General features: G+C 41.7%; 2 protein-coding genes across 3 annotated transcripts in view; both read right to left on the reverse strand.

The window, feature by feature from the left end:
* Positions 1-3,965: 3,965 nt before the first annotated feature.
* On the reverse strand, positions 3,966-12,213 carry lims2 (LIM and senescent cell antigen-like domains 2). Its single transcript, XM_056755857.1, has 11 exons — positions 12,083-12,213; positions 11,803-11,994; positions 9,032-9,191; positions 8,437-8,503; positions 8,209-8,329; positions 7,979-8,128; positions 7,329-7,479; positions 5,478-5,570; positions 5,068-5,116; positions 4,356-4,431; positions 3,966-4,252 (listed from the first exon to the last, which is right to left on the reverse strand). Exons 2-11 carry the CDS (start codon positions 11,940-11,942, stop codon positions 4,114-4,116), a joined length of 1,146 nt encoding a protein of 381 aa, XP_056611835.1. The 5' UTR covers positions 11,943-11,994; positions 12,083-12,213; the 3' UTR covers positions 3,966-4,113.
* A 1,338-nt stretch (positions 12,214-13,551) lies between these two features.
* LOC130427360 (GRIP and coiled-coil domain-containing protein 2) overlaps positions 13,552-21,609 on the reverse strand; it is a 32,348-nt gene continuing 24,290 nt past the window's right edge. For both annotated transcript variants that reach the window (XM_056754788.1, XM_056754787.1), the window contains exon 23: positions 13,552-14,613. In XM_056754788.1, the coding sequence (XP_056610766.1) occupies positions 14,540-14,613 (74 nt within the window). In that variant the 3' untranslated portion in view covers positions 13,552-14,539. The remainder of the gene's footprint in view (positions 14,614-21,609) is intronic.

Here is a 21,609-nt window from a genome sequence, read left to right on the forward strand (position 1 = left end):
GTCCCCGTCATATGTCCCCTGAATCAGTTGCGAGCGTTACTGAAAACGTTGCACTTTACAAATAAAAATGTAAATTATTACGACGCAGGTAGTTGTGTCGCGCAGTTAAACGGTCCCTGATCCGGCCAGCAGGTGTCACTGTTTCCACAAACGTCATTTATTCAAGAGCTCATGAATTATAACATTTAGTCATTTAGCAGACGCTTTTATCCAAAGCGACTTACAAGTGGGGTAGATAATGGAAGCAATTAGGACAGCATAAGTACAACAAAAGCATAAGTGCAATCAAAAAGAAGACTAGTCTCATATAACCTAACACAGTATACGGAACCATTCATACTTTTTTTTTTTTTAAGAGTAGAGAAGAAAAGAGTCAGAACAGATCAGTCAGATGTTGGCGGAAGAGATGTGTTTTCAGGTGTTTCTTAAAGATGGCTACAGAATCTGCAGATCTTGTAGCAGTGGGCAGATCATTCCACATAGGTGGAACAGATCCGGAGAAGGTGCGCGAGAGAGATTTTTTACCTTTATGGGATGGCACCACAAGACCTCGTTCGTTTGCAGAGCGTAAGGATCTGGCGGGTACATATCTCTGCATTAACGATTTAAGATAAGGTGGTGCCGAACCAGTAGTGGTCTTGTAGGCCAGGAGCAGAGTCTTGAATTTGATGCGAGCGACTACGGGAAGCCAATGTAGCTTAATGAATAGAGGAGTGATGTGTGCTCTCTTTGGTTCATTAAAGATAACTCTTGCCGCAGCATTCTGGATCATCTGTAGAGGTTTACTTGTGCAAGCTGGAATATAATAACACATATATATAACACAGCTGAACCGCTAAATGAACTGTGTTACTTATCTCTAGATTCTAAGCTTAATATTTGTTGACTGTTTACAGCGTGGCTTTATAATTGTATAGTCTAATCAATGACTTATTATCCCAATCGATATGTAGGCCTTTGTCAAAGAGTACATTGGGTATTACCTGCGCTTCGTTATGTGAACACGCCTCATGACTGACCTGTATAAGTTACACAGATGTTTGGGCCACAGGTGCGGATGTTCCTCAGCTTTCTATTATCATCAATGATCTGCCCAACAACAGAGATCTGTACATTCACAGGGTTGGTCGATCGGGGCGTTATGGCATCAACTTTGTGAAGAATGACATCCATGTCCTGTGAGATATTGAGCTCGAGCAGTAGCGCACTTCTCTCCACACAGATCCATGAAATGCCCACGAACATTACTGATCTGATCTGAGATGTTGAATTACACTTTTTATTTTCATTTCGTCTGTTCCATGCGCTTCTTTGTCACAGTCACAAAAATAAAAGACCTGTTTAAACAAGAGGTTGTTAACATGGCTGTATTTCAGAGGCGTCGCTATGCCACTTGGCTTTAGAAACTCTAAAGTATTAGCTGAGCCCCCTAAAAAAGTATTTGAGAGTATTTATTTAATCTGAAGAGAATTCGAGATCGCTTTAGAGCTCTTATTATGAAAACGTCGGCAGGCTGCGTTATTTCGCGCATTCTTCAGTTCACAGCGGAACAGAGTGACGTGAAGGTCACGAGCAGAAGATAAAAGTGTGTGTGTGTTAACATGACATCTCCATCTTTGCCATTCTTTGTTATAAATGCAGTTTACATAATATGACGCGGGAGCGACACAAGACCTTAACACATCCACTGTAAAGAGTTTGTCAACGTTCACCCCTATCACACTGTTAACTAGTTGCAGCTCTCACACTGTTTACTAGTTGCAGCTCTCACACTGTTTACTAGTTGCAGCTCTCACACTGTTAACTAGTTGCAGCTCTCACACTGTTAAGTAGTTGCAGCTCTCACACTGTTTACTAGTTGCAGCTCTCACACTGTTTACTAGTTGCAGCTCTCACACTGTTTACTAGTTGCAGCTCTCACACTGTTAACTAGTTGCAGCTCTCACACTGTTAACTAGTTGCAGCTCTCACACTGTTAACTAGTTGCAGCTCTCACACTGTTAAGTAGTTGCAGCTCTCACACTGTTAACTAGTTGCAGCTCTCACACTGTTAACTAGTTGCAGCTCTCACACTGTTAAGTAGTTGCAGCTCTCACACTGTTAACTAGTTGCAGCTCTCACACTGTTAACTAGTTGCAGCTCTCACACTGTTTACTAGTTGCAGCTCTCACACTGTTAACTAGTTGCAGCTCTCACACTGTTAACTAGTTGCAGCTCTCACACTGTTAACTAGTTGCAGCTCTCACACTGTTAACTAGTTGCAGCTCTCACACTGTTAACTAGTTGCAGCTCTCACACTGTTTACTAGTTGCAGCTCTCACACTGTTAACTAGTTGCAGCTCTCACACTGTTTACTAGTTGCAGCTCTCACACTGTTAACTAGTTGCAGCTCTCACACTGTTTACTAGTTGCAGCTCTCACACTGTTTACTAGTTGCAGCTCTCACACTGTTTACTAGTTGCAGCTCTCACACTGTTAACTAGTTGCAGCTCTCACACTGTTTACTAGTTGCAGCTCTCACACTGTTAACTAGTTGCAGCTCTCACACTGTTAAGTAGTTGCAGCTCTCACACTGTTTACTAGTTGCAGCTCTCACACTGTTTACTAGTTGCAGCTCTCACACTGTTTACTAGTTGCAGCTCTCACACTGTTAACTAGTTGCAGCTCTCACACTGTTAACTAGTTGCAGCTCTCACACTGTTTACTAGTTGCAGCTCTCACACTGTTAACTAGTTGCAGCTCTCACACTGTTAACTAGTTGCAGCTCTCACACTGTTAACTAGTTGCAGCTCTCACACAGCTCTCACACTGTTTACTAGTTGCAGCTCTCACACTGTTAACTAGTTGCAGCTCTCACACTGTTAACTAGTTGCAGCTCTCACACTGTTAACTAGTTGCAGCTCTCACACTGTTAACTAGTTGCAGCTCTCACACTGTTAACTAGTTGCAGCTCTCACACTGTTTACTAGTTGCAGCTCTCACACTGTTAACTAGTTGCAGCTCTCACACTGTTAACTAGTTGCAGCTCTCACACTGTTAACTAGTTGCAGCTCTCACACTGTTAACTAGTTGCAGCTCTCACACTGTTAACTAGTTGCAGCTCTCACACTGTTAACTAGTTGCAGCTCTCACACTGTTAACTAGTTGTTTACCTGCAGCGGAATGAAAGCACTTCTGCACATTGACAGCGTACTTCAGAACACAATCATGAAGATATTGTAGCTCAGAGAAATGTGTCATTCATGATAAGTGCGCTTTAAAGTGTACCTAGAAGCGCTTTGTCGTTTTTCAGACGCTTCAGTGTTTCTATATATTAATTTCAAACATATTGTGGATATGAAAGATGAACACGAGGTCATGCACAGGAGTGACAGCGCTCGTGCTTATCAGAAATTCTTCTTCTACTAAATTATGACTCAGTTGACATTTATTATATGGATTTATGGCTGTTGTCACTTTGAATGATAAATGCTGCAGATTTATCGATCAATGTGTCATGCATTTTGAAAACAATAAGTTGTCTTAATTCAGCGAATTCTTTCTTAATTCTTTATTTGAGTAATGTATACAGTATGTGGTGCTTAGAGAGTGCCTATGTATATATATATATATATATATATAGATCTCCTCATACTGTACTGCTGTACTGCAGCATGAATGTTTAGTCTGATGATTGAAATAAAATGCTTCTCGTCACCATCTGAACCCGATAAGGGAGATGATTCCAGAACCAGTGCTTTATTCAGTTAGTCAGTCAGTGTTTCTATGGGTTTAGCTGTAATGTGAGTGTTTTACTGTGGATTCTGTTTCAGGGTTGAATACAAACACAGGTCTATAGCTCTAGAGAAAGAAAGAGGTGAAGATGAAGGGCTTGTGGAGATTTGAGCACCCACCGTCGGAAACATAAATCACCATCTACATATGTTACACATGACTGTTCTAACAGACTGACACTGTACACAACCCAAACACGGCACATTTTACTGAGCAAAAGCTCTGTTCATGAAAACAATATCTGGAGTGTTGCTATTAAAAAACAACAGAACACACGAGCGAAACAAATGTGAAGAGGACTGTTAACAGAGGAGTGAAAGTGTTGAGACAGAGCGAGTGTTACAAACAGATGGGGATTTTCTTTCTCTTGTCCTTTGAGTCTCGTTCACGCTTGGCCAAGCGTCTCTTCATCTCCTCGGGCACTCGCTCATAACAGCGTTTACACACCGGCTTCAGGTCCATCTCAACAAACTTATCCCTGAGAAACAAAGACAACATCGTGAATAATCACATTCACTATGTGTATTTATCTTTAGCCTACATGTACTTGAGCTAACGTTCAGCTTTCATGAAGAACTCACTTGAGAGTCAGTTTGGAGTTGCATGTGGAACATGAGAAGCAGTTGACACACCAGGCCTTGTTCAACGCAGACACAACTGAAACACAAGAAAGCTTTTTTATCTTCTGATCATCAGAGCCGCGCAGTTAATCCTTAAAAGATGGCGATCTCCATTCAAACAGCTTGGTTCAAAATGGAGGTGTTTCAAAACGGCGGGACACAGTATGTGAAAACTAATGTGTTATAAACACACTGTATTACAGCAAACACACAATAATGTTTGTTATCTAAATGACCCCTTTAACTAGACAGGTTGGAAATCAAACTAAAGATTGCAGTCCTTTCAAAATCTTGGTTTCAATGTTTTTTAACGAACATTTCATTGAATCATTTAAAGGCCACTTGAGCTCACAAAACATCTACGCAGGAATATCTTGAAATAACGCTTCACAGAATGAGTTGAAGTCTTCAGCTTCATCGCCGATGAACAACAGTCTGATTAGATTTCCCAATATGCAAAACCCTCGTCCGTGTGGGGACATTGTTTGTTCCCCATGAGGAAACAAGCTTATAAATCCTACAGAATCAACTTTTTGGAAAATCAAAAAGAGCAGAAAGTGTTGTGTGATTGTGAGGTTTAGGGGTAGAGAATATGATATACAGTTTGTACAGTATAAAGTGTGTGTGTTTAATCTGAACTCTGCTATTAAAGAGTAAAAACAAACGGTCTCACCTTGACCCTCAATGACCCGATTGCAGCGGCAACAAACGTCTCCAAAGAGCTACAAGAGAAAGAATCTGACATCAAGATCAAAGTCATCGTGGTAAGTTTAAAGATGATTCAATCCATTACTATTTCTGAGATCATTTGCTACTTTTCTTAGGGAACGGCGGCAACATGTGTCCATGGCAGTGTGTGTTTGTGAGACCAATAAACAGGATTGTTGGAAGCAGTTTTGATCTGATGTGAAGAACACAATCCGAAACACTAACTTAATCAAAGTAGAAAAGTGGAACAAAATACTTTTCAAATTTTCCTTCAGTTTTACTTTTATCACCTGTAAGAAGATTCGAAGGTCAAGCCTGAATCTGTGTGATTTTGAAGTTATTTAGCAACACATAAAGTGTGAAATAAACAGGTACCTTGTTGTAGTGACTCTCACAGTACGCCAGCCCCCTGCGTTCATAATGTTGATGACCGAGAAATGGTTTCTCACATTTAACACACACAAAATGCTGCAAACACATGCACACAAGAAGGAAATCTTATAGGATAGCAAACAAGAATAAATCAACCGTAAAACAACAATAAGTCTTATGGAAGCAGATAAGAGACATAATGTTTTGAAATTTAACAGCTTATGAATACTTGATTTTGAATTATTTTACTTTGGAAACCATGTATCTGAATTTATTTGTTTCGAATTTACCTCTATGAAATTTAAATATGAAAATTCTTGATTTCCAATTTAAAAACCTGAATTTAATGCTCACAAATTCAGATACAAAAAAAAATCAACTTACAGAATTTCAGATAAAATACATTCAGATTGATCAAATTTGATTGCTCTTATTCAGATCTCAAATTTCAAGTTAATACTTTTCAAAGAAAACATATGTCTAATTCGACTGCTCAAATTCAGATCGAAAAATTCAAGTTAAATATTCACATGGTAACATCCGGGCTACCCAGGATAGGAAAAACAGTTGAGCCCAGAGTCCGTCTGTAATTGAACCGAACCATTGAACCGAACCATTGAACCGAACCATTGAACCGAACCATTGAACCGAACCATTGAACAGAACCAATGAACCGACGTCGGGCGGCCTATCAGAGCACGACAACCTGACTGTCTGTCATGATCCAAGAAGAGGCCAAGGCACGGATATTAAACCTGTTAAGAAGATGACTTCTAGGGAAAACGAAGGCGCTCTGGTAAGTTTGCTGTTTATGTACAATCAGACTCTATAGAACAAAAGTATGTTGTTGCTAATTATTTTTTGGAACTATTATTATTATTATTTTTCGACCGACGTCGGTTCGGTTCATTGGTTCAGTTCATTGGTTCGGTTCAATGATTCGGTTCATTGGTTCGGTTCAATGATTCGGTTCATTGGTTCGGTTCAATGATTCGGTTCATTGGTTCGGTTCAATGATTCGGTTCATTGGTTCGGTTCAATGATTCGGTTCAATTGCAGACGGGCTCTGGGCTCAACTGTTTTTCCTATCCTGGGTAGCCCGGATGTTACCATGTGAATATTTAACTTGAATTTTTTGATCTGAATTTGAGCAGTCGAATTAGACATGTTTTCTTTGAAAAGTATTAACTTGAAATTTGAGATCTGAATAAGAGCAATCAAATTTGATCAATCTGAATGTATTTTATCTGAAATTCTGTAAGTTGATTTTTTTTTGTATCTGAATTTGTGAGCATTAAATTCAGGTTTTTAAATTTGAAATCAAGAATTTTCATATTTAAATTTCATAGAGGTAAATTCGAAACAAATAAATTCAGATACATGGTTTCCAAAGTAAAATAATTCAAAATCAAGTATTCATAGGCTGTTAAATTTCAAAACATTATGTCTCTTATTTGCTTCCATACTTGCTAGCTGTAGTTATGGATGTGTAACAAATCTCCATAAAAGGGAAGGAAGGAGGCGGAAACCGGCAAACATTTAAACATTTAATAAAGTAATTTAAGAGCCGGCGGCCCCTCACGGACGACCGCCGGCGAACAAAACATGAACATAAATATAAATACAAACATAACACAAGTTCGGGCCCGGTCCTCTCTCTTCGACGGTCCGGTCGCTCGTTCCTTTTATATGCTCCCATCTCCTACGTGATTCGAGGCCGGTGTGCGCACAGCTGGCACTAATTCACAATTACTCACCGGACTCGAACCACGGTCTCGCACCGCCTACTCTACTACAGGATGAATAAACAACATATTAAATGGGTAATGATTCCAGTTCAGTGAGAAGCTGTACCTCAACATGCCATTGTTTGCCCATAGCGTTCACCACCCGACCCTCGATGGGTCTCCTGCAGGCGCCACAGATCGGCACGCCCAATTTATCATGACACGGCAGACAATAGAGCTCGCCCTTGAGTTCCCTCGCATCAGCGCTCAGCTCTTTACTGCACACACATAGACATGCACACAGTCAGGTTTTTATACATTGTTGGACATAATGATGTTTATACTGTTGACTTAGCTTTCTGAATTTTTACATTTTCTAATAAACATGATTTATTTTCATTTATAAGCAGTTCTCCTCATGAGGACCACTGACTGATTTACAGGTTGCAGATTTGTATATTTATGTGATACATTTTATATGAAAAGGCTTTCACACTTCCACACCCTTATGTTATGTTGGGTGTGTTTGATTTGATTTCTTTGCCATCGGATTTAAAAAGCACAAACATCCTTCATGAAATGAATCCAAAGACTAGAGAAATGTCTTTGTGTGAGAAAAGCATTCATATTTTGATGTTTTTGAATCCTCAAGTAATCTTCATGAAGATAAATGTTTTTGTTTGAGTGACCTGACTTTGACTCGCATTGTTTTGTGTATTTTTAGGGTAAATTGAAGGATTGTTTTGGAGTCATTTGAATGAGATGTTGAACACTCACCCACAGTTGTGACAGTTGAAGTGGTCAGGATGATACGGGTCATTCTTATAAATCAGAGGAAGCTCTTCAATAAGGCCGTGACACTTCTGACACATGTATTTTCCCACACCATGACCTTTCTCACCATTATGACACGCTCGACACAGATGTCTGTCAAACATGTAAATGGGTTGGAATGAAAATGTCGAATGTTCAAGTGTTGTTTGAGTGCTGCTGTGAGTGGTGTTGACCTGCTGACGTTCTTCACAAAGCCCACATCAGCGAGGACCGTCCCACAGACATCACAGCAGAAACACTGCGGGTGCCAGCTGTTGTTCAATGCCTTTATCACTCGACCGATGATGAACTCGCCTGAGAACATGTGTCACAAGACCATATTTACACATCTATATCCCAACAATATCGTAAACGCATTTATCAGAGGTCTCTGTTTTAATCTGAAGAAGAGCTTCACTCACCGCACTGCTGACAGCATGGAGCAAACAGCATGTGGAAATCATGTTCACAGTATTTTCTGCCTTCAAACTGCAGAGAAAAGAAAGCGAGAGTGAGAGGAGAGTGAAGCTGTGAAGAATGAATGACGTCATGCTGTGGTTACGCCTCTATGTGTAGATGTGTGACGGAACGAACCACACCTGCTCCAGGCGGGCTTCGCAACGGAGTCGGGCGCTCTAGCGAGGAGGCTAAAGACCGCAGTCTCTAGCATCTGTCGCTAGAGAGTCCTTGAGGCAGAGGAGTGAGGTTTACATACTTGCTCAGCACTTCACTGGCTTGACTCTGTTACAGATGGACAATCTGAATGTTTGCCTCAAGTCTCACTTTTAATGCGGAAGCTTTTTCAAAACGACTGTAACAGAACAGACATGAATGAAGACTCCTCACATGACTGTAGACACGCTTTACTTTGAACCCTGTGTGCGCTCACAAACTCAAGAGTCTGAACGGAGTTTTGATCTTCTTAAAGCTTTTAATGCACGTGACAGAACTAACAGATGTGAAGTCTATTGCTCATGTGCGAAGAGATCCGTGACCGTTCAGCTTTGTGCTTGTTACCTCATAAAAGAGTCCGTCCACAAACTGTTGGAAACACTGTGCACATGTGAAGCACTGTTGGTGATACAGCTCGCCGTTACTGTTCACCATCTTCTCCGTGTGACTGAAGCCGCTCTTGCAGCACTCACAGATGGCATTGGCCAATGCGTTTGCCATGTTGCTGAGGAGACAAGGTGTCAATCATTACTCATTAGTCATCAGTCATCGGCTTTCCTGTCGCTCATTGGGTTAGAGCGTGCTGTTGGGTCATGGGTCAGATCCCAGGGATTGCACAGACTTCCAAGGAAATGAATAGTGTAATGCAATAGGAGTCGCTTTGGATAAAATCTTCTGCCACAAAACAACCCATGACATACAGGAAGAAGAATGGGTTTGATCGTTTATCAGAAATAAACAAGATATAGTAAACTAGTAAACAGGTTTAGTGTTCGTCTGACCCTAGAGATACAAGAACACTTGCTGAGGCCAGAGGTCTGCTCTTCATTATTCAATTGTTTATGATTTCACAGGTTTATCTCATGTCACTGAAATCAGGTAGCTGCCGTGTCACAATCATGTCTGCTTTATTTTTACAAAAGCTACTTTATGCGGAAGATCTAAACATCTAAAACAGGATGTTTTGCTTTTAGGAAAATGTTGTTTGAGTGGTGAGGGAGTTCTTCATTTGTTGGACCTTCAGATGAAGAAAGAGCAACATTATCACTCATTTGAGACCTCAGCCTGTAACACTGTTGAATTTGAATCAAAAAAAATATCTTCAGATGTCAGTAAAAATACATAAAAACTGAAAATTCTGTCATCGTTTCCTCTCCCTCAGGTTGTTTCACACCTGTTTAAATGTCTTTGTTCTGATGAACACAGAGAAAGATATTTGGAAGAATGTCAGCCATTTTCAGTTCTGATTTCATCATCCACTACCATAATAGGAAAAAAGATAGATTTTTTTGTTCTGTTAAACACATAATGAGATATTATTTTGAAGAGTTTGGAAAACAAACAATTGAATTTATTGAATTCTTCCTACTATGGCAGTCAATGATGTCCCAGAAATCTCAGTTGCTAACATTCTTCCAAATATCTTTCTCTGTGTTTGTGCAGGTTTGGAGCAACTTCAGGATGAGTAACTCATGAAAGAATTTTCATTTGTTGGTGAACTAACCTGAACTAATAACAGCTATTGAATAAATAATGACAAAAACATTGACTGACGGACATTTCCCACAACATTTTGTGTTTAGTTGAGGATTAAACACAAACTTCAGGTGTTTCTACGCATTTTGGGCATAAAGATGTAAGTTATTGAGAGATTTTTCAGGGGTCAAGGTGTTGAGACTGTGAGTTAATCTGATTGAAGTCATTTATAATATTTACAGATACGTTTATTGATCCAAAGCGACTTAAACTGCATTACACTATAAATGTGTGTATTCACCCATTGAACGAATATAAAATAATATTAAAATAGTCAATAAGACCCGCAAAGCAGTGGACTTGATAACAACTAAGGGGCCGGTGTTTTAAGTCATGACGTGAAGCGGATCGCGGCTCAACCAATCAGAAGCAAGGACCAGAACTTACGATTTTATTATTGTGGTTCTGAGTTTATCTGACGACTGTTGTTACAAACAGCACAACAGAAGTGTGTCTCAAGCAACCTTGCTGTAACGTTGTTGTGAAGCGTCTGGTTGGGAGTGTTTGATTGATGGGTGACCGGATACAAACTTATGATGATGTCCTGAACTCAACACACTTTACCAGGACAAGGGCGTGATTAATAATAACTTTGGAGCAACTGATCTCAGTGTCAGTAAAGTCTGTGACATCACTGTTTCATGTGTTATATACACAACATTCCCGTCAGAAGACAGCAGTTCAGTCTGTTGTTGTGTAGATATGGTTACTAGATTCATCACAAGCGGGTGATTTTCCCCTCGTCTCTCTGCAGACTAACAGATGTAGACATTTATATTTCAGCAGCTATTTACACATATTTGAGATTTGTGTGACAGCACATGATGTTTGTTATTGGGTTTATATTAATGAAAGTTCATGGCTTGGTGCACTGGTTACAGACCGAGTACAGAGAAGAAGAACAGAGAAGAATATTGAATGATGAAAGAATTCTTCTGCTTTATTTCAGAGTCGGTCGGCTTTATGCTGTGTGGGATTGTACAGATGTGTTTGATGTGTAAATGTGACCCTGGACGACAAAGCCAGTCAATTTTGTTTGTTTGGACATTACCTTATCTGGAGGAACAACAACTGTTTACAAAGATGGAATCTGAGGGTGAAAACATTGAGAAATGGTCTTTGAAGTTATTAATCTGAGGCACTCTAGCAGGACATCCACTCACACAAAGAAAGTTTGAATATATTTACAGTAGGAAATGTATAAAGTGTCTTCATATGATCTTTACTTTATATCCTAATGATTTTTGGCAAAAAGAAAAGTCGGTCATTTGTACCCTTACAATGAATATTTGGCGATTTCTAAAAATGTTCCTCTGCTACTTATGACTGGTTTTGTTGTCCAGAGTCACAAATGTCAACGCTCATGTCTACTTCAGAAATTGATGGGTTAAGGTCTGTAATAAGCAGCAGCAGACACATCTCACATACTTTATAAAAACACATAAGATTGTGAATGAAGAATCACACGAGACAACACGCTGCAGATCATAACTCAAACATGTCCGAACATTTCCATGAATATTGATCAGAAGCACAACAGAAAGTTGGTTTGTGTGTGTAGTGGACATAGAAAGACTCACTGGCGCACATAGAAGTCACAGAACTCCTTGTAGACTTTAACGTCACTCCGTCTTCTCTGTGGCATCTCAGATTCTCCAGAAATCCCATTGACTGGACCCAGATCAGCGTCCTCAGACACTGAAGGTGTTTGAATCTCCATCAGGATATGACTTCACACCAAATCCCTCAATCCACTGAAGAACATGTGAAAGCTGCGACCGTGACAGACCTTCTGGGTGACTGAGAGACAATAATAGACTCACACACACACACACCTCCTGTCATCTGTCTGTTACTCACCAGCACAGTTCACTTCATCTCCAGCTCATTTGACACAATATTCACAACACAATTCATTTATTTCTCTAATCTTCATTCAGACACACACACATGCAGATCAAGTCTATTTCTCACGTGTGTGTGTGTTTCACTCTCACAGAAATGAAAACTTTCTTCAGCCCCCCGTGAGGTCTCTATAAATACACCCCATCATCACATGTCCTAATTTGGTGTTTGACCTCTGTGTGTCTGGGCTAAGTTTGGGTAAAGAAGACTCCACCCTGTGTCCATGTGTTTCTCCAGGCATGCAGACACACGTGATCCACATTTATCATCCATCACCCTCAACATTCATGACACAACACACCACAGCACAACTCACACACAGTCCTGAGGTCCAGAATTAATTTTGAGATGGTAGCCCAGACAGGGCTTAAAGGTCCAGTGTATGAAATTGAGCAGCATCTATTGGTGATAGACAGCATCTATGTCTCTCTCCAGCCCTCCCTTATGAAGCACTACGGGTGCTGACACAGAAATAACATGTCGTAATGTTTACGTTTCTTTGAGATCATGTGTTCATGAAGGGTGCTCTCTACAGCATTTAGTCTATTTAGGGCCACTGTAGAAACAACATGCGAGATGACCCGGGGTGTCTTTAGATAGAAATAAATCATTCTAACATAAGAAAAACAGAACGCTTCAGTGTGTAAGATCTTTATTTTGTCTTAAAGTCCCAGTGAAATAAAACATGATTGAATATTGCAGTGTTTATTGTAAATAGCTTACCAATGTGTGCCTTCATAATCATTACTTAAAATCTGAAAAAGCATTTGCACCCCCTAGTGACTCACCATCTCAAATGACATAAGACTTGGGCGGAGCATCCGGTAACTCCTCCCCTTCAGCTGTCAGTCTGAACCGTGGTCTGCTCCCAGCTCCATTTCAAAATGCAATGTTTTTTTTTCATCCAATCAAAACGCAGAGAAAAAACAAGCCACACCCACAATATTTTTTCACTCAGAACTGCATCACAATATGGTTGGAAAAATTATCTAAACTCAGGTGCACAACAGTAAAACATCTTTTTGCAGATACTCCTTGAATGTCCTAGTTTAACTGACCCATCGTCCTGTTATAATGTAATCCATATCTGTGATTATGATGTGTTATGATGGACATAAAATAATTAATTTCTTACTTTCTTGTGTGTGTGTGTGTGTGTGTGTAAGTGTGTGACTGTTTAGAAACAGGTGTCAAATGTCAATTTGTCTGAGGTTTGAAATGAACATTATACTTAATAATCTGTGTGGTTAAGAAATGACTGAACATGTGGAGTCATCTTGAAATATTAAATACACGACGATCCTGCTCTGGACAACGGCTTCATGTGTAAACTGGGACTTCAAACACTGAATATATATACACACAATATATATACACAATAAAACACTGTCTAGAGTCTCTTCACTTGTGATGAAGTCCAGGTGTAGGTTTCTAGTTCTTTATTGTACAGATGGAAAGATTCTCAACATCACATCTTAACAACAGGATTTCACTTTTTATGTTTGATTTATTTTCAGTGTTCCAATAGACAACATTTACAAGCAACAGAATAACTGAGGAGAGAAAGACACGCTTTCAGATTCACAAGAACTCACACCAGCTCAACCTCGCTGACAACTATAATCAAACATTGTTTGTACTCGCAGATTTGAACAACTTACTGTAAATCTTTCACTTCTGATAAATACATTCTGATGCCTCCACATGAGAAAAAGCCCCGATCTGATAATGACAGAGTTTCAACACAAATGTACATGTTCACAGTTGATATGACATCAAGCAACACTCATGCTTCTGCGACAAAAGGAGAATAAATACAGATGAATAAACCAAACAAGAGAGAGAGAGGAACAGAGAGAGAGAGACTGTGAGACAGATAGAGTGAGACAGTGAGAGAGAGAGAGAGAGAGAGAGCGTGAGTGAGAGACAGTGAGAGAGAGACAGAGAGAGACAGTGAGACAGAGAGAGAGAGACAGAGAGAGAGAGACAGAGAGAGAGAGAGACAGAGAGAGAGAGAGACAGTGACAGAGTGAGACAGAGTGAGACAGTGAGAGAGAGAGAGAGAGAGAGAGAGACAGAGGGAGAGAGACAGAGAGACAGTGACAGAGTGAGACAGTGAGAGTGAGAGAGAGAGAGAGAGAGAGAGAGAGACAGTGACAGAGTGAGACCGAGTGAGACAGTGAGAGAGAGAGAGACAGAGAGAGAGAGAGAGACAGAGAGAGAGAGAGAGTGATAGAGAGACAGAGAGAGAGACAGTGAGAGAGAGAGACAGAGTGAGACAGTGAGAGAGAGAGAGAGAGAGAGAGAGAGTGAGAGGTGATGTGCTGGTGATGAAGTGTGACAGACAGACAGAATATCACTTCTATTCCTTCATATGGAAGATGTCCTTTACTGATGTGAGGTCAGTGTGTTTTATCTGATCCCTGACCAGCTGTGCAGATATGACGTCCACCCTGAGCCTCTGGAGCTGACAGACTCCTCCTCACCTACAAACACACAGATGACACAGACAATAACAATTAATAAATCATTCCTCAAACGTGTGTGTGTTTGTCTGGGATATATTTATGATGTCAGTGAGTCTGGTCGCTGTGTTGATCTCAGTACTGTTATTCTTTCAGCTCACAAAAGATGAATTATAAAACAATCAGTTCTGGTCCTTAATTCTGATCCGTTATAAAACACTTGATTTGTAAGTTCTGACCTAAACATCGGTGTGGCGCTGTAAATGTGTCTGTGTTGCTTGGCCTGTTATATGGAATAAGTATATCTAAAGCAATAAGCGTGAGATGCAGTGTGTTACCTTGTGTTACCTTGTGTTACCTTGTGTTACAGCATGTTACAGCGTGATACCTTGTGTTACAGCGTGTTACAGTGTGTTACTGCGTGTTACCTTGTGTTACAGCGTGATACCTTGTGTTACAGCGTGTTACCTTGTGTTACAGCGTGATACCTTGTGTTACAGCGTGTTACCTTGTGTTACAGCGTGTTAGAGTGTGTTACAGCACGTTAGAGCGCGTTACAGCGTGTTACAGCGTGTTACCTTGTGTAACAGTGTGTTTCAGCGTGTTACCTTGTGTTACCTTGTGTTACAGAGTGTGTTACAGTGTGTTACCGTGTGGTACAGCTTGTTACCGTGTGTTACAGCTTGTTACTGTGTGTTACAGCGTGTTACCGTGTGTTACAGCTTGTCACAGCATGTTACCTTATCTTACAGCGTGTTCCAGCGTGTAAGAGTGTGTTACAGCGTGTTACCGTGTGTTACAGTGTGTTACAGCGTGTTACAGTGTGTTACCTTGTGTTACCTTGTGTTACAGTGTGTTACAGTGTGTTACAGCACGTTACAGTGCGTTACAGCGTGTTACCTTGTGTTACAGCACGTTACAGCGCGTTACAGTGTGTTATAGTGTGTTACAGTGTGTTACAGCGTGTTACAGTGTGTTACCTTGTGTTACAGCGTGTTACAGTGTGTTACAGCACGTTACAGTGTGTTACAGCGTGTTACCTTGTGTAACATTGTGTAACAGCGTGTTACGGCATGTTACCTTGTGTTACAGCGTGTAGGAGTGTGTTACAGTGTGTTACCGTGTGTTACAGCGTGTTACCGTGTGTTACGGTGTGTTACAGCGCGTTACAGCGTGTAAGAGTGTGTTACCTTGTGTTACAGTGTGTTACAGCGTGTTACAGCGTGTAAGAGTGTGTTACAGTGTGTTACCGTGTGTTACAGTGTGTTACAGCGTGTTACCGTGTGCTACAGTGTGTTGCAGCGTGTTACAGTGTGTTACAGCTTGTTACCTTATGTTACAGCGTGTTACCTTATGTTACAGCATGTTACCTTGTGTACACTGTGTTACAGCGTGTTACCTTGTGTTACAGCGTGTTACAGCACGTTACAGCGTGTTACAGTGTGTTACCTTGTGTAACAGTGTGTTACAGCGTGTTACCTTGTGTTACAGAGTGTTACAGTGTGTTACAGCGTGTTACAGTGTGTTACCTTGTGTAACAGTGTGTAACAGCGTGTTACCTTGTGTTACAGAGTGTTACAGTGTGTTACAGCGTGTTACCTTGTGTTACAGAGTGTTACAGCGTGTTACCTTATGTTACAGAGTGTTACAGTGTGTTACAGCCTGTTACCTTGTGTTCCAGAGTGTTACACTGTGTTACAGAGTGTTACAGTGTGTTACAGCGTGTAAAAGTGTGTTACAGCGCGTTACAGTGTGTTACAATGCGTTACAGTGTGTTACAGCGCGTTACGGTGTGTTACCTTGTGTAACGGTGTGTTACAGCGTGTTACCTTGTGTTACAGCCTGTTACAGTGTGTTACAGCGTGTAAGAGTGTGTTACAGTGTGTTACAGCGTGTTACCTTATGTTACAGCGTGTTACCGTGTGTTACAGCGTGTTACCATCTGTTACAGTGTGTTACAGCGTGTTACCATCTGTTACCGTGTGTTACGGCATGTTACCTTGTGTTACAGCGTGTAGGAGTGTGTTACAGTGTGTTACCGTGTATTACAGCGTGTTACCTTGTGTACAGTGTGTTACGGCGTGTTACCCTGTGTTACAGCGTGTAAGAGTGTGTTACCGTGTATTACAGCGTGTTACCTTGTGTACAGTGTGTTACGGCGTGTTACCCTGTGTTACAGCGTGTAAGAGTGTGTTACAGTGTGTTACCGTGTGTTACAGCGTGTTACCTTGTGTTACAGCCTGTTACAGTGTGTTACAGCGTGTTAGAGTGTGTTACAGCACGTTAGAGCGCGTTACAGCGTGTTACAGCGTGTTACCTTGTGTAACAGTGTGTTTCAGCGTGTTACCTTGTGTTACCTTGTGTTACAGAGTGTGTTACAGTGTGTTACCGTGTGGTACAGCTTGTTACCGTGTGTTACAGCTTGTTACTGTGTGTTACAGCGTGTTACCGTGTGTTACAGCTTGTCACAGCATGTTACCTTATCTTACAGCGTGTTCCAGCGTGTAAGAGTGTGTTACAGCGTGTTACCGTGTGTTACAGTGTGTTACAGCGTGTTACAGTGTGTTACCTTGTGTTACCTTGTGTTACAGTGTGTTACAGCACGTTACAGTGCGTTACAGCGTGTTACCTTGTGTTACAGCACGTTACAGCGCGTTACAGTGTGTTATAGTGTGTTACAGTGTGTTACAGCGTGTTACAGTGTGTTACCTTGTGTTACAGCGTGTTACAGTGTGTTACAGCACGTTACAGTGTGTTACAGCGTGTTACCTTGTGTAACATTGTGTAACAGCGTGTTACGGCGTGTTACCTTGTGTAACAGTGTGTTACGGCATGTTACCTTGTGTTACAGCGTGTAGGAGTGTGTTACAGTGTGTTACAGCACGTTACAGTGCGTTACAGCGTGTTACCTTGTGTTACAGCACGTTACAGCGCGTTACAGTGTGTTATAGTGTGTTACAGTGTGTTACAGCGTGTTACAGTGTGTTACCTTGTGTTACAGCGTGTTACAGTGTGTTACAGCACGTTACAGTGTGTTACAGCGTGTTACCTTGTGTAACATTGTGTAACAGCGTGTTACGGCGTGTTACCTTGTGTAACAGTGTGTTACGGCATGTTACCTTGTGTTACAGCGTGTAGGAGTGTGTTACAGTGTGTTACCGTGTGTTACAGCGTGTTACCGTGTGTTACGGTGTGTTACAGCGCGTTACAGCGTGTAAGAGTGTGTTACCTTGTGTTACAGTGTGTTACAGCGTGTTACAGCGTGTAAGAGTGTGTTACAGTGTGTTACCGTGTGTTACAGTGTGTTACAGCGTGTTACCGTGTGCTACAGTGTGTTGCAGCGTGTTACAGTGTGTTACAGCTTGTTACCTTATGTTACAGCGTGTTACCTTATGTTACAGCATGTTACCTTGTGTACACTGTGTTACAGCGTGTTACCTTGTGTTACAGCGTGTTACAGCACGTTACAGCGTGTTACAGTGTGTTACCTTGTGTAACAGTGTGTTACAGCGTGTTACCTTGTGTTACAGCGTGTTACAGCACGTTACAGCGTGTTACACTGTGTTACAGAGTGTTACAGTGTGTTACAGCGTGTAAAAGTGTGTTACAGCGCGTTACAGTGTGTTACAATGCGTTACAGTGTGTTACAGCGCGTTACGGTGTGTTACCTTGTGTAACGGTGTGTTACAGCGTGTTACCTTGTGTTACAGCCTGTTACAGTGTGTTACAGCGTGTAAGAGTGTGTTACAGTGTGTTACAGCGTGTTACCTTATGTTACAGCGTGTTACCGTGTGTTACAGCGTGTTACCATCTGTTACAGTGTGTTACAGCGTGTTACCATCTGTTACAGTGTGTTACCGTGTGTTACGGCATGTTACCTTGTGTTACAGCGTGTAGGAGTGTGTTACAGTGTGTTACCGTGTATTACAGCGTGTTACCTTGTGTACAGTGTGTTACGGCGTGTTACCCTGTGTTACAGCGTGTAAGAGTGTGTTACAGTGTGTTACCGTGTGTTACAGCGTGTTACCTTGTGTTACAGCCTGTTACAGTGTGTTACAGCGTGTTAGAGTGTGTTACAGCACGTTAGAGCGCGTTACAGCGTGTTACAGCGTGTTACCTTGTGTAACAGTGTGTTTCAGCGTGTTACCTTGTGTTACCTTGTGTTACAGAGTGTGTTACAGTGTGTTACCGTGTGGTACAGCTTGTTACCGTGTGTTACAGCTTGTTACTGTGTGTTACAGCGTGTTACCGTGTGTTACAGCTTGTCACAGCATGTTACCTTATCTTACAGCGTGTTCCAGCGTGTAAGAGTGTGTTACAGCGTGTTACCTTGTGTTACAGCCTGTTACAGTGTGTTACAGCGTGTAAGAGTGTGTTACAGTGTGTTACAGCGTGTTACCTTATGTTACAGCGTGTTACCGTGTGTTACAGCGTGTTACCATCTGTTACAGTGTGTTACAGCGTGTTACCATCTGTTACCGTGTGTTACGGCATGTTACCTTGTGTTACAGCGTGTAGGAGTGTGTTACAGTGTGTTACCGTGTATTACAGCGTGTTACCTTGTGTACAGTGTGTTACGGCGTGTTACCCTGTGTTACAGCGTGTAAGAGTGTGTTACCGTGTATTACAGCGTGTTACCTTGTGTACAGTGTGTTACGGCGTGTTACCCTGTGTTACAGCGTGTAAGAGTGTGTTACAGTGTGTTACCGTGTGTTACAGCGTGTTACCTTGTGTTACAGCCTGTTACAGTGTGTTACAGCGTGTTAGAGTGTGTTACAGCACGTTAGAGCGCGTTACAGCGTGTTACAGCGTGTTACCTTGTGTAACAGTGTGTTTCAGCGTGTTACCTTGTGTTACCTTGTGTTACAGAGTGTGTTACAGTGTGTTACCGTGTGGTACAGCTTGTTACCGTGTGTTACAGCTTGTTACTGTGTGTTACAGCGTGTTACCGTGTGTTACAGCTTGTCACAGCATGTTACCTTATCTTACAGCGTGTTCCAGCGTGTAAGAGTGTGTTACAGCGTGTTACCGTGTGTTACAGTGTGTTACAGCGTGTTACAGTGTGTTACCTTGTGTTACCTTGTGTTACAGTGTGTTACAGCACGTTACAGTGCGTTACAGCGTGTTACCTTGTGTTACAGCACGTTACAGCGCGTTACAGTGTGTTATAGTGTGTTACAGTGTGTTACAGCGTGTTACAGTGTGTTACCTTGTGTTACAGCGTGTTACAGTGTGTTACAGCACGTTACAGTGTGTTACAGCGTGTTACCTTGTGTAACATTGTGTAACAGCGTGTTACGGCGTGTTACCTTGTGTAACAGTGTGTTACGGCATGTTACCTTGTGTTACAGCGTGTAGGAGTGTGTTACAGTGTGTTACAGCACGTTACAGTGCGTTACAGCGTGTTACCTTGTGTTACAGCACGTTACAGCGCGTTACAGTGTGTTATAGTGTGTTACAGTGTGTTACAGCGTGTTACAGTGTGTTACCTTGTGTTACAGCGTGTTACAGTGTGTTACAGCACGTTACAGTGTGTTACAGCGTGTTACCTTGTGTAACATTGTGTAACAGCGTGTTACGGCGTGTTACCTTGTGTAACAGTGTGTTACGGCATGTTACCTTGTGTTACAGCGTGTAGGAGTGTGTTACAGTGTGTTACCGTGTGTTACAGCGTGTTACCGTGTGTTACGGTGTGTTACAGCGCGTTACAGCGTGTAAGAGTGTGTTACCTTGTGTTACAGTGTGTTACAGCGTGTTACAGCGTGTAAGAGTGTGTTACAGTGTGTTACCGTGTGTTACAGTGTGTTACAGCGTGTTACCGTGTGCTACAGTGTGTTGCAGCGTGTTACAGTGTGTTACAGCTTGTTACCTTATGTTACAGCGTGTTACCTTATGTTACAGCATGTTACCTTGTGTACACTGTGTTACAGCGTGTTACCTTGTGTTACAGCGTGTTACAGCACGTTACAGCGTGTTACAGTGTGTTACCTTGTGTAACAGTGTGTTACAGCGTGTTACCTTGTGTTACAGCGTGTTACAGCACGTTACAGCGTGTTACACTGTGTTACAGAGTGTTACAGTGTGTTACAGCGTGTAAAAGTGTGTTACAGCGCGTTACAGTGTGTTACAATGCGTTACAGTGTGTTACAGCGCGTTACGGTGTGTTACCTTGTGTAACGGTGTGTTACAGCGTGTTACCTTGTGTTACAGCCTGTTACAGTGTGTTACAGCGTGTAAGAGTGTGTTACAGTGTGTTACAGCGTGTTACCTTATGTTACAGCGTGTTACCGTGTGTTACAGCGTGTTACCATCTGTTACAGTGTGTTACAGCGTGTTACCATCTGTTACAGTGTGTTACCGTGTGTTACGGCATGTTACCTTGTGTTACAGCGTGTAGGAGTGTGTTACAGTGTGTTACCGTGTATTACAGCGTGTTACCTTGTGTACAGTGTGTTACGGCGTGTTACCCTGTGTTACAGCGTGTAAGAGTGTGTTACAGTGTGTTACCGTGTGTTACAGCGTGTTACCTTGTGTTACAGCCTGTTACAGTGTGTTACAGCGTGTTAGAGTGTGTTACAGCACGTTAGAGCGCGTTACAGCGTGTTACAGCGTGTTACCTTGTGTAACAGTGTGTTTCAGCGTGTTACCTTGTGTTACCTTGTGTTACAGAGTGTGTTACAGTGTGTTACCGTGTGGTACAGCTTGTTACCGTGTGTTACAGCTTGTTACTGTGTGTTACAGCGTGTTACCGTGTGTTACAGCTTGTCACAGCATGTTACCTTATCTTACAGCGTGTTCCAGCGTGTAAGAGTGTGTTACAGCGTGTTACCGTGTGTTACAGTGTGTTACAGCGTGTTACAGTGTGTTACCTTGTGTTACCTTGTGTTACAGTGTGTTACAGTGTGTTACAGCACGTTACAGTGCGTTACAGCGTGTTACCTTGTGTTACAGCACGTTACAGCGCGTTACAGTGTGTTACAGTGTGTTACAGCGTGTTACAGTGTGTTACCTTGTGTT

Source organism: Triplophysa dalaica, chromosome 8 (genome assembly GCF_015846415.1).
Source record: "Triplophysa dalaica isolate WHDGS20190420 chromosome 8, ASM1584641v1, whole genome shotgun sequence".
Lineage (NCBI taxonomy): Eukaryota > Metazoa > Chordata > Actinopteri > Cypriniformes > Nemacheilidae > Triplophysa > Triplophysa dalaica.

Bases quoted from the DNA above. Each gene is read 5' to 3' on its own strand.
- lims2 (XM_056755857.1), bottom strand. From the start codon at position 11,942: ATGGAGATTCAAACACCTTCAGTGTCTGAGGACGCTGATCTGGGTCCA. The intron at 8,330-8,436 runs GTGAGTGAAGCT...ACATGTTCTCAG, and splicing joins TCCATGCTGTCAGCAGTGCG to GCGAGTTCATCATCGGTCGA. The intron at 4,432-5,067 runs GTGAGACCGTTT...CTTGTGTTTCAG, and splicing joins TCGGGTCATTGAGGGTCAAG to TTGTGTCTGCGTTGAACAAG.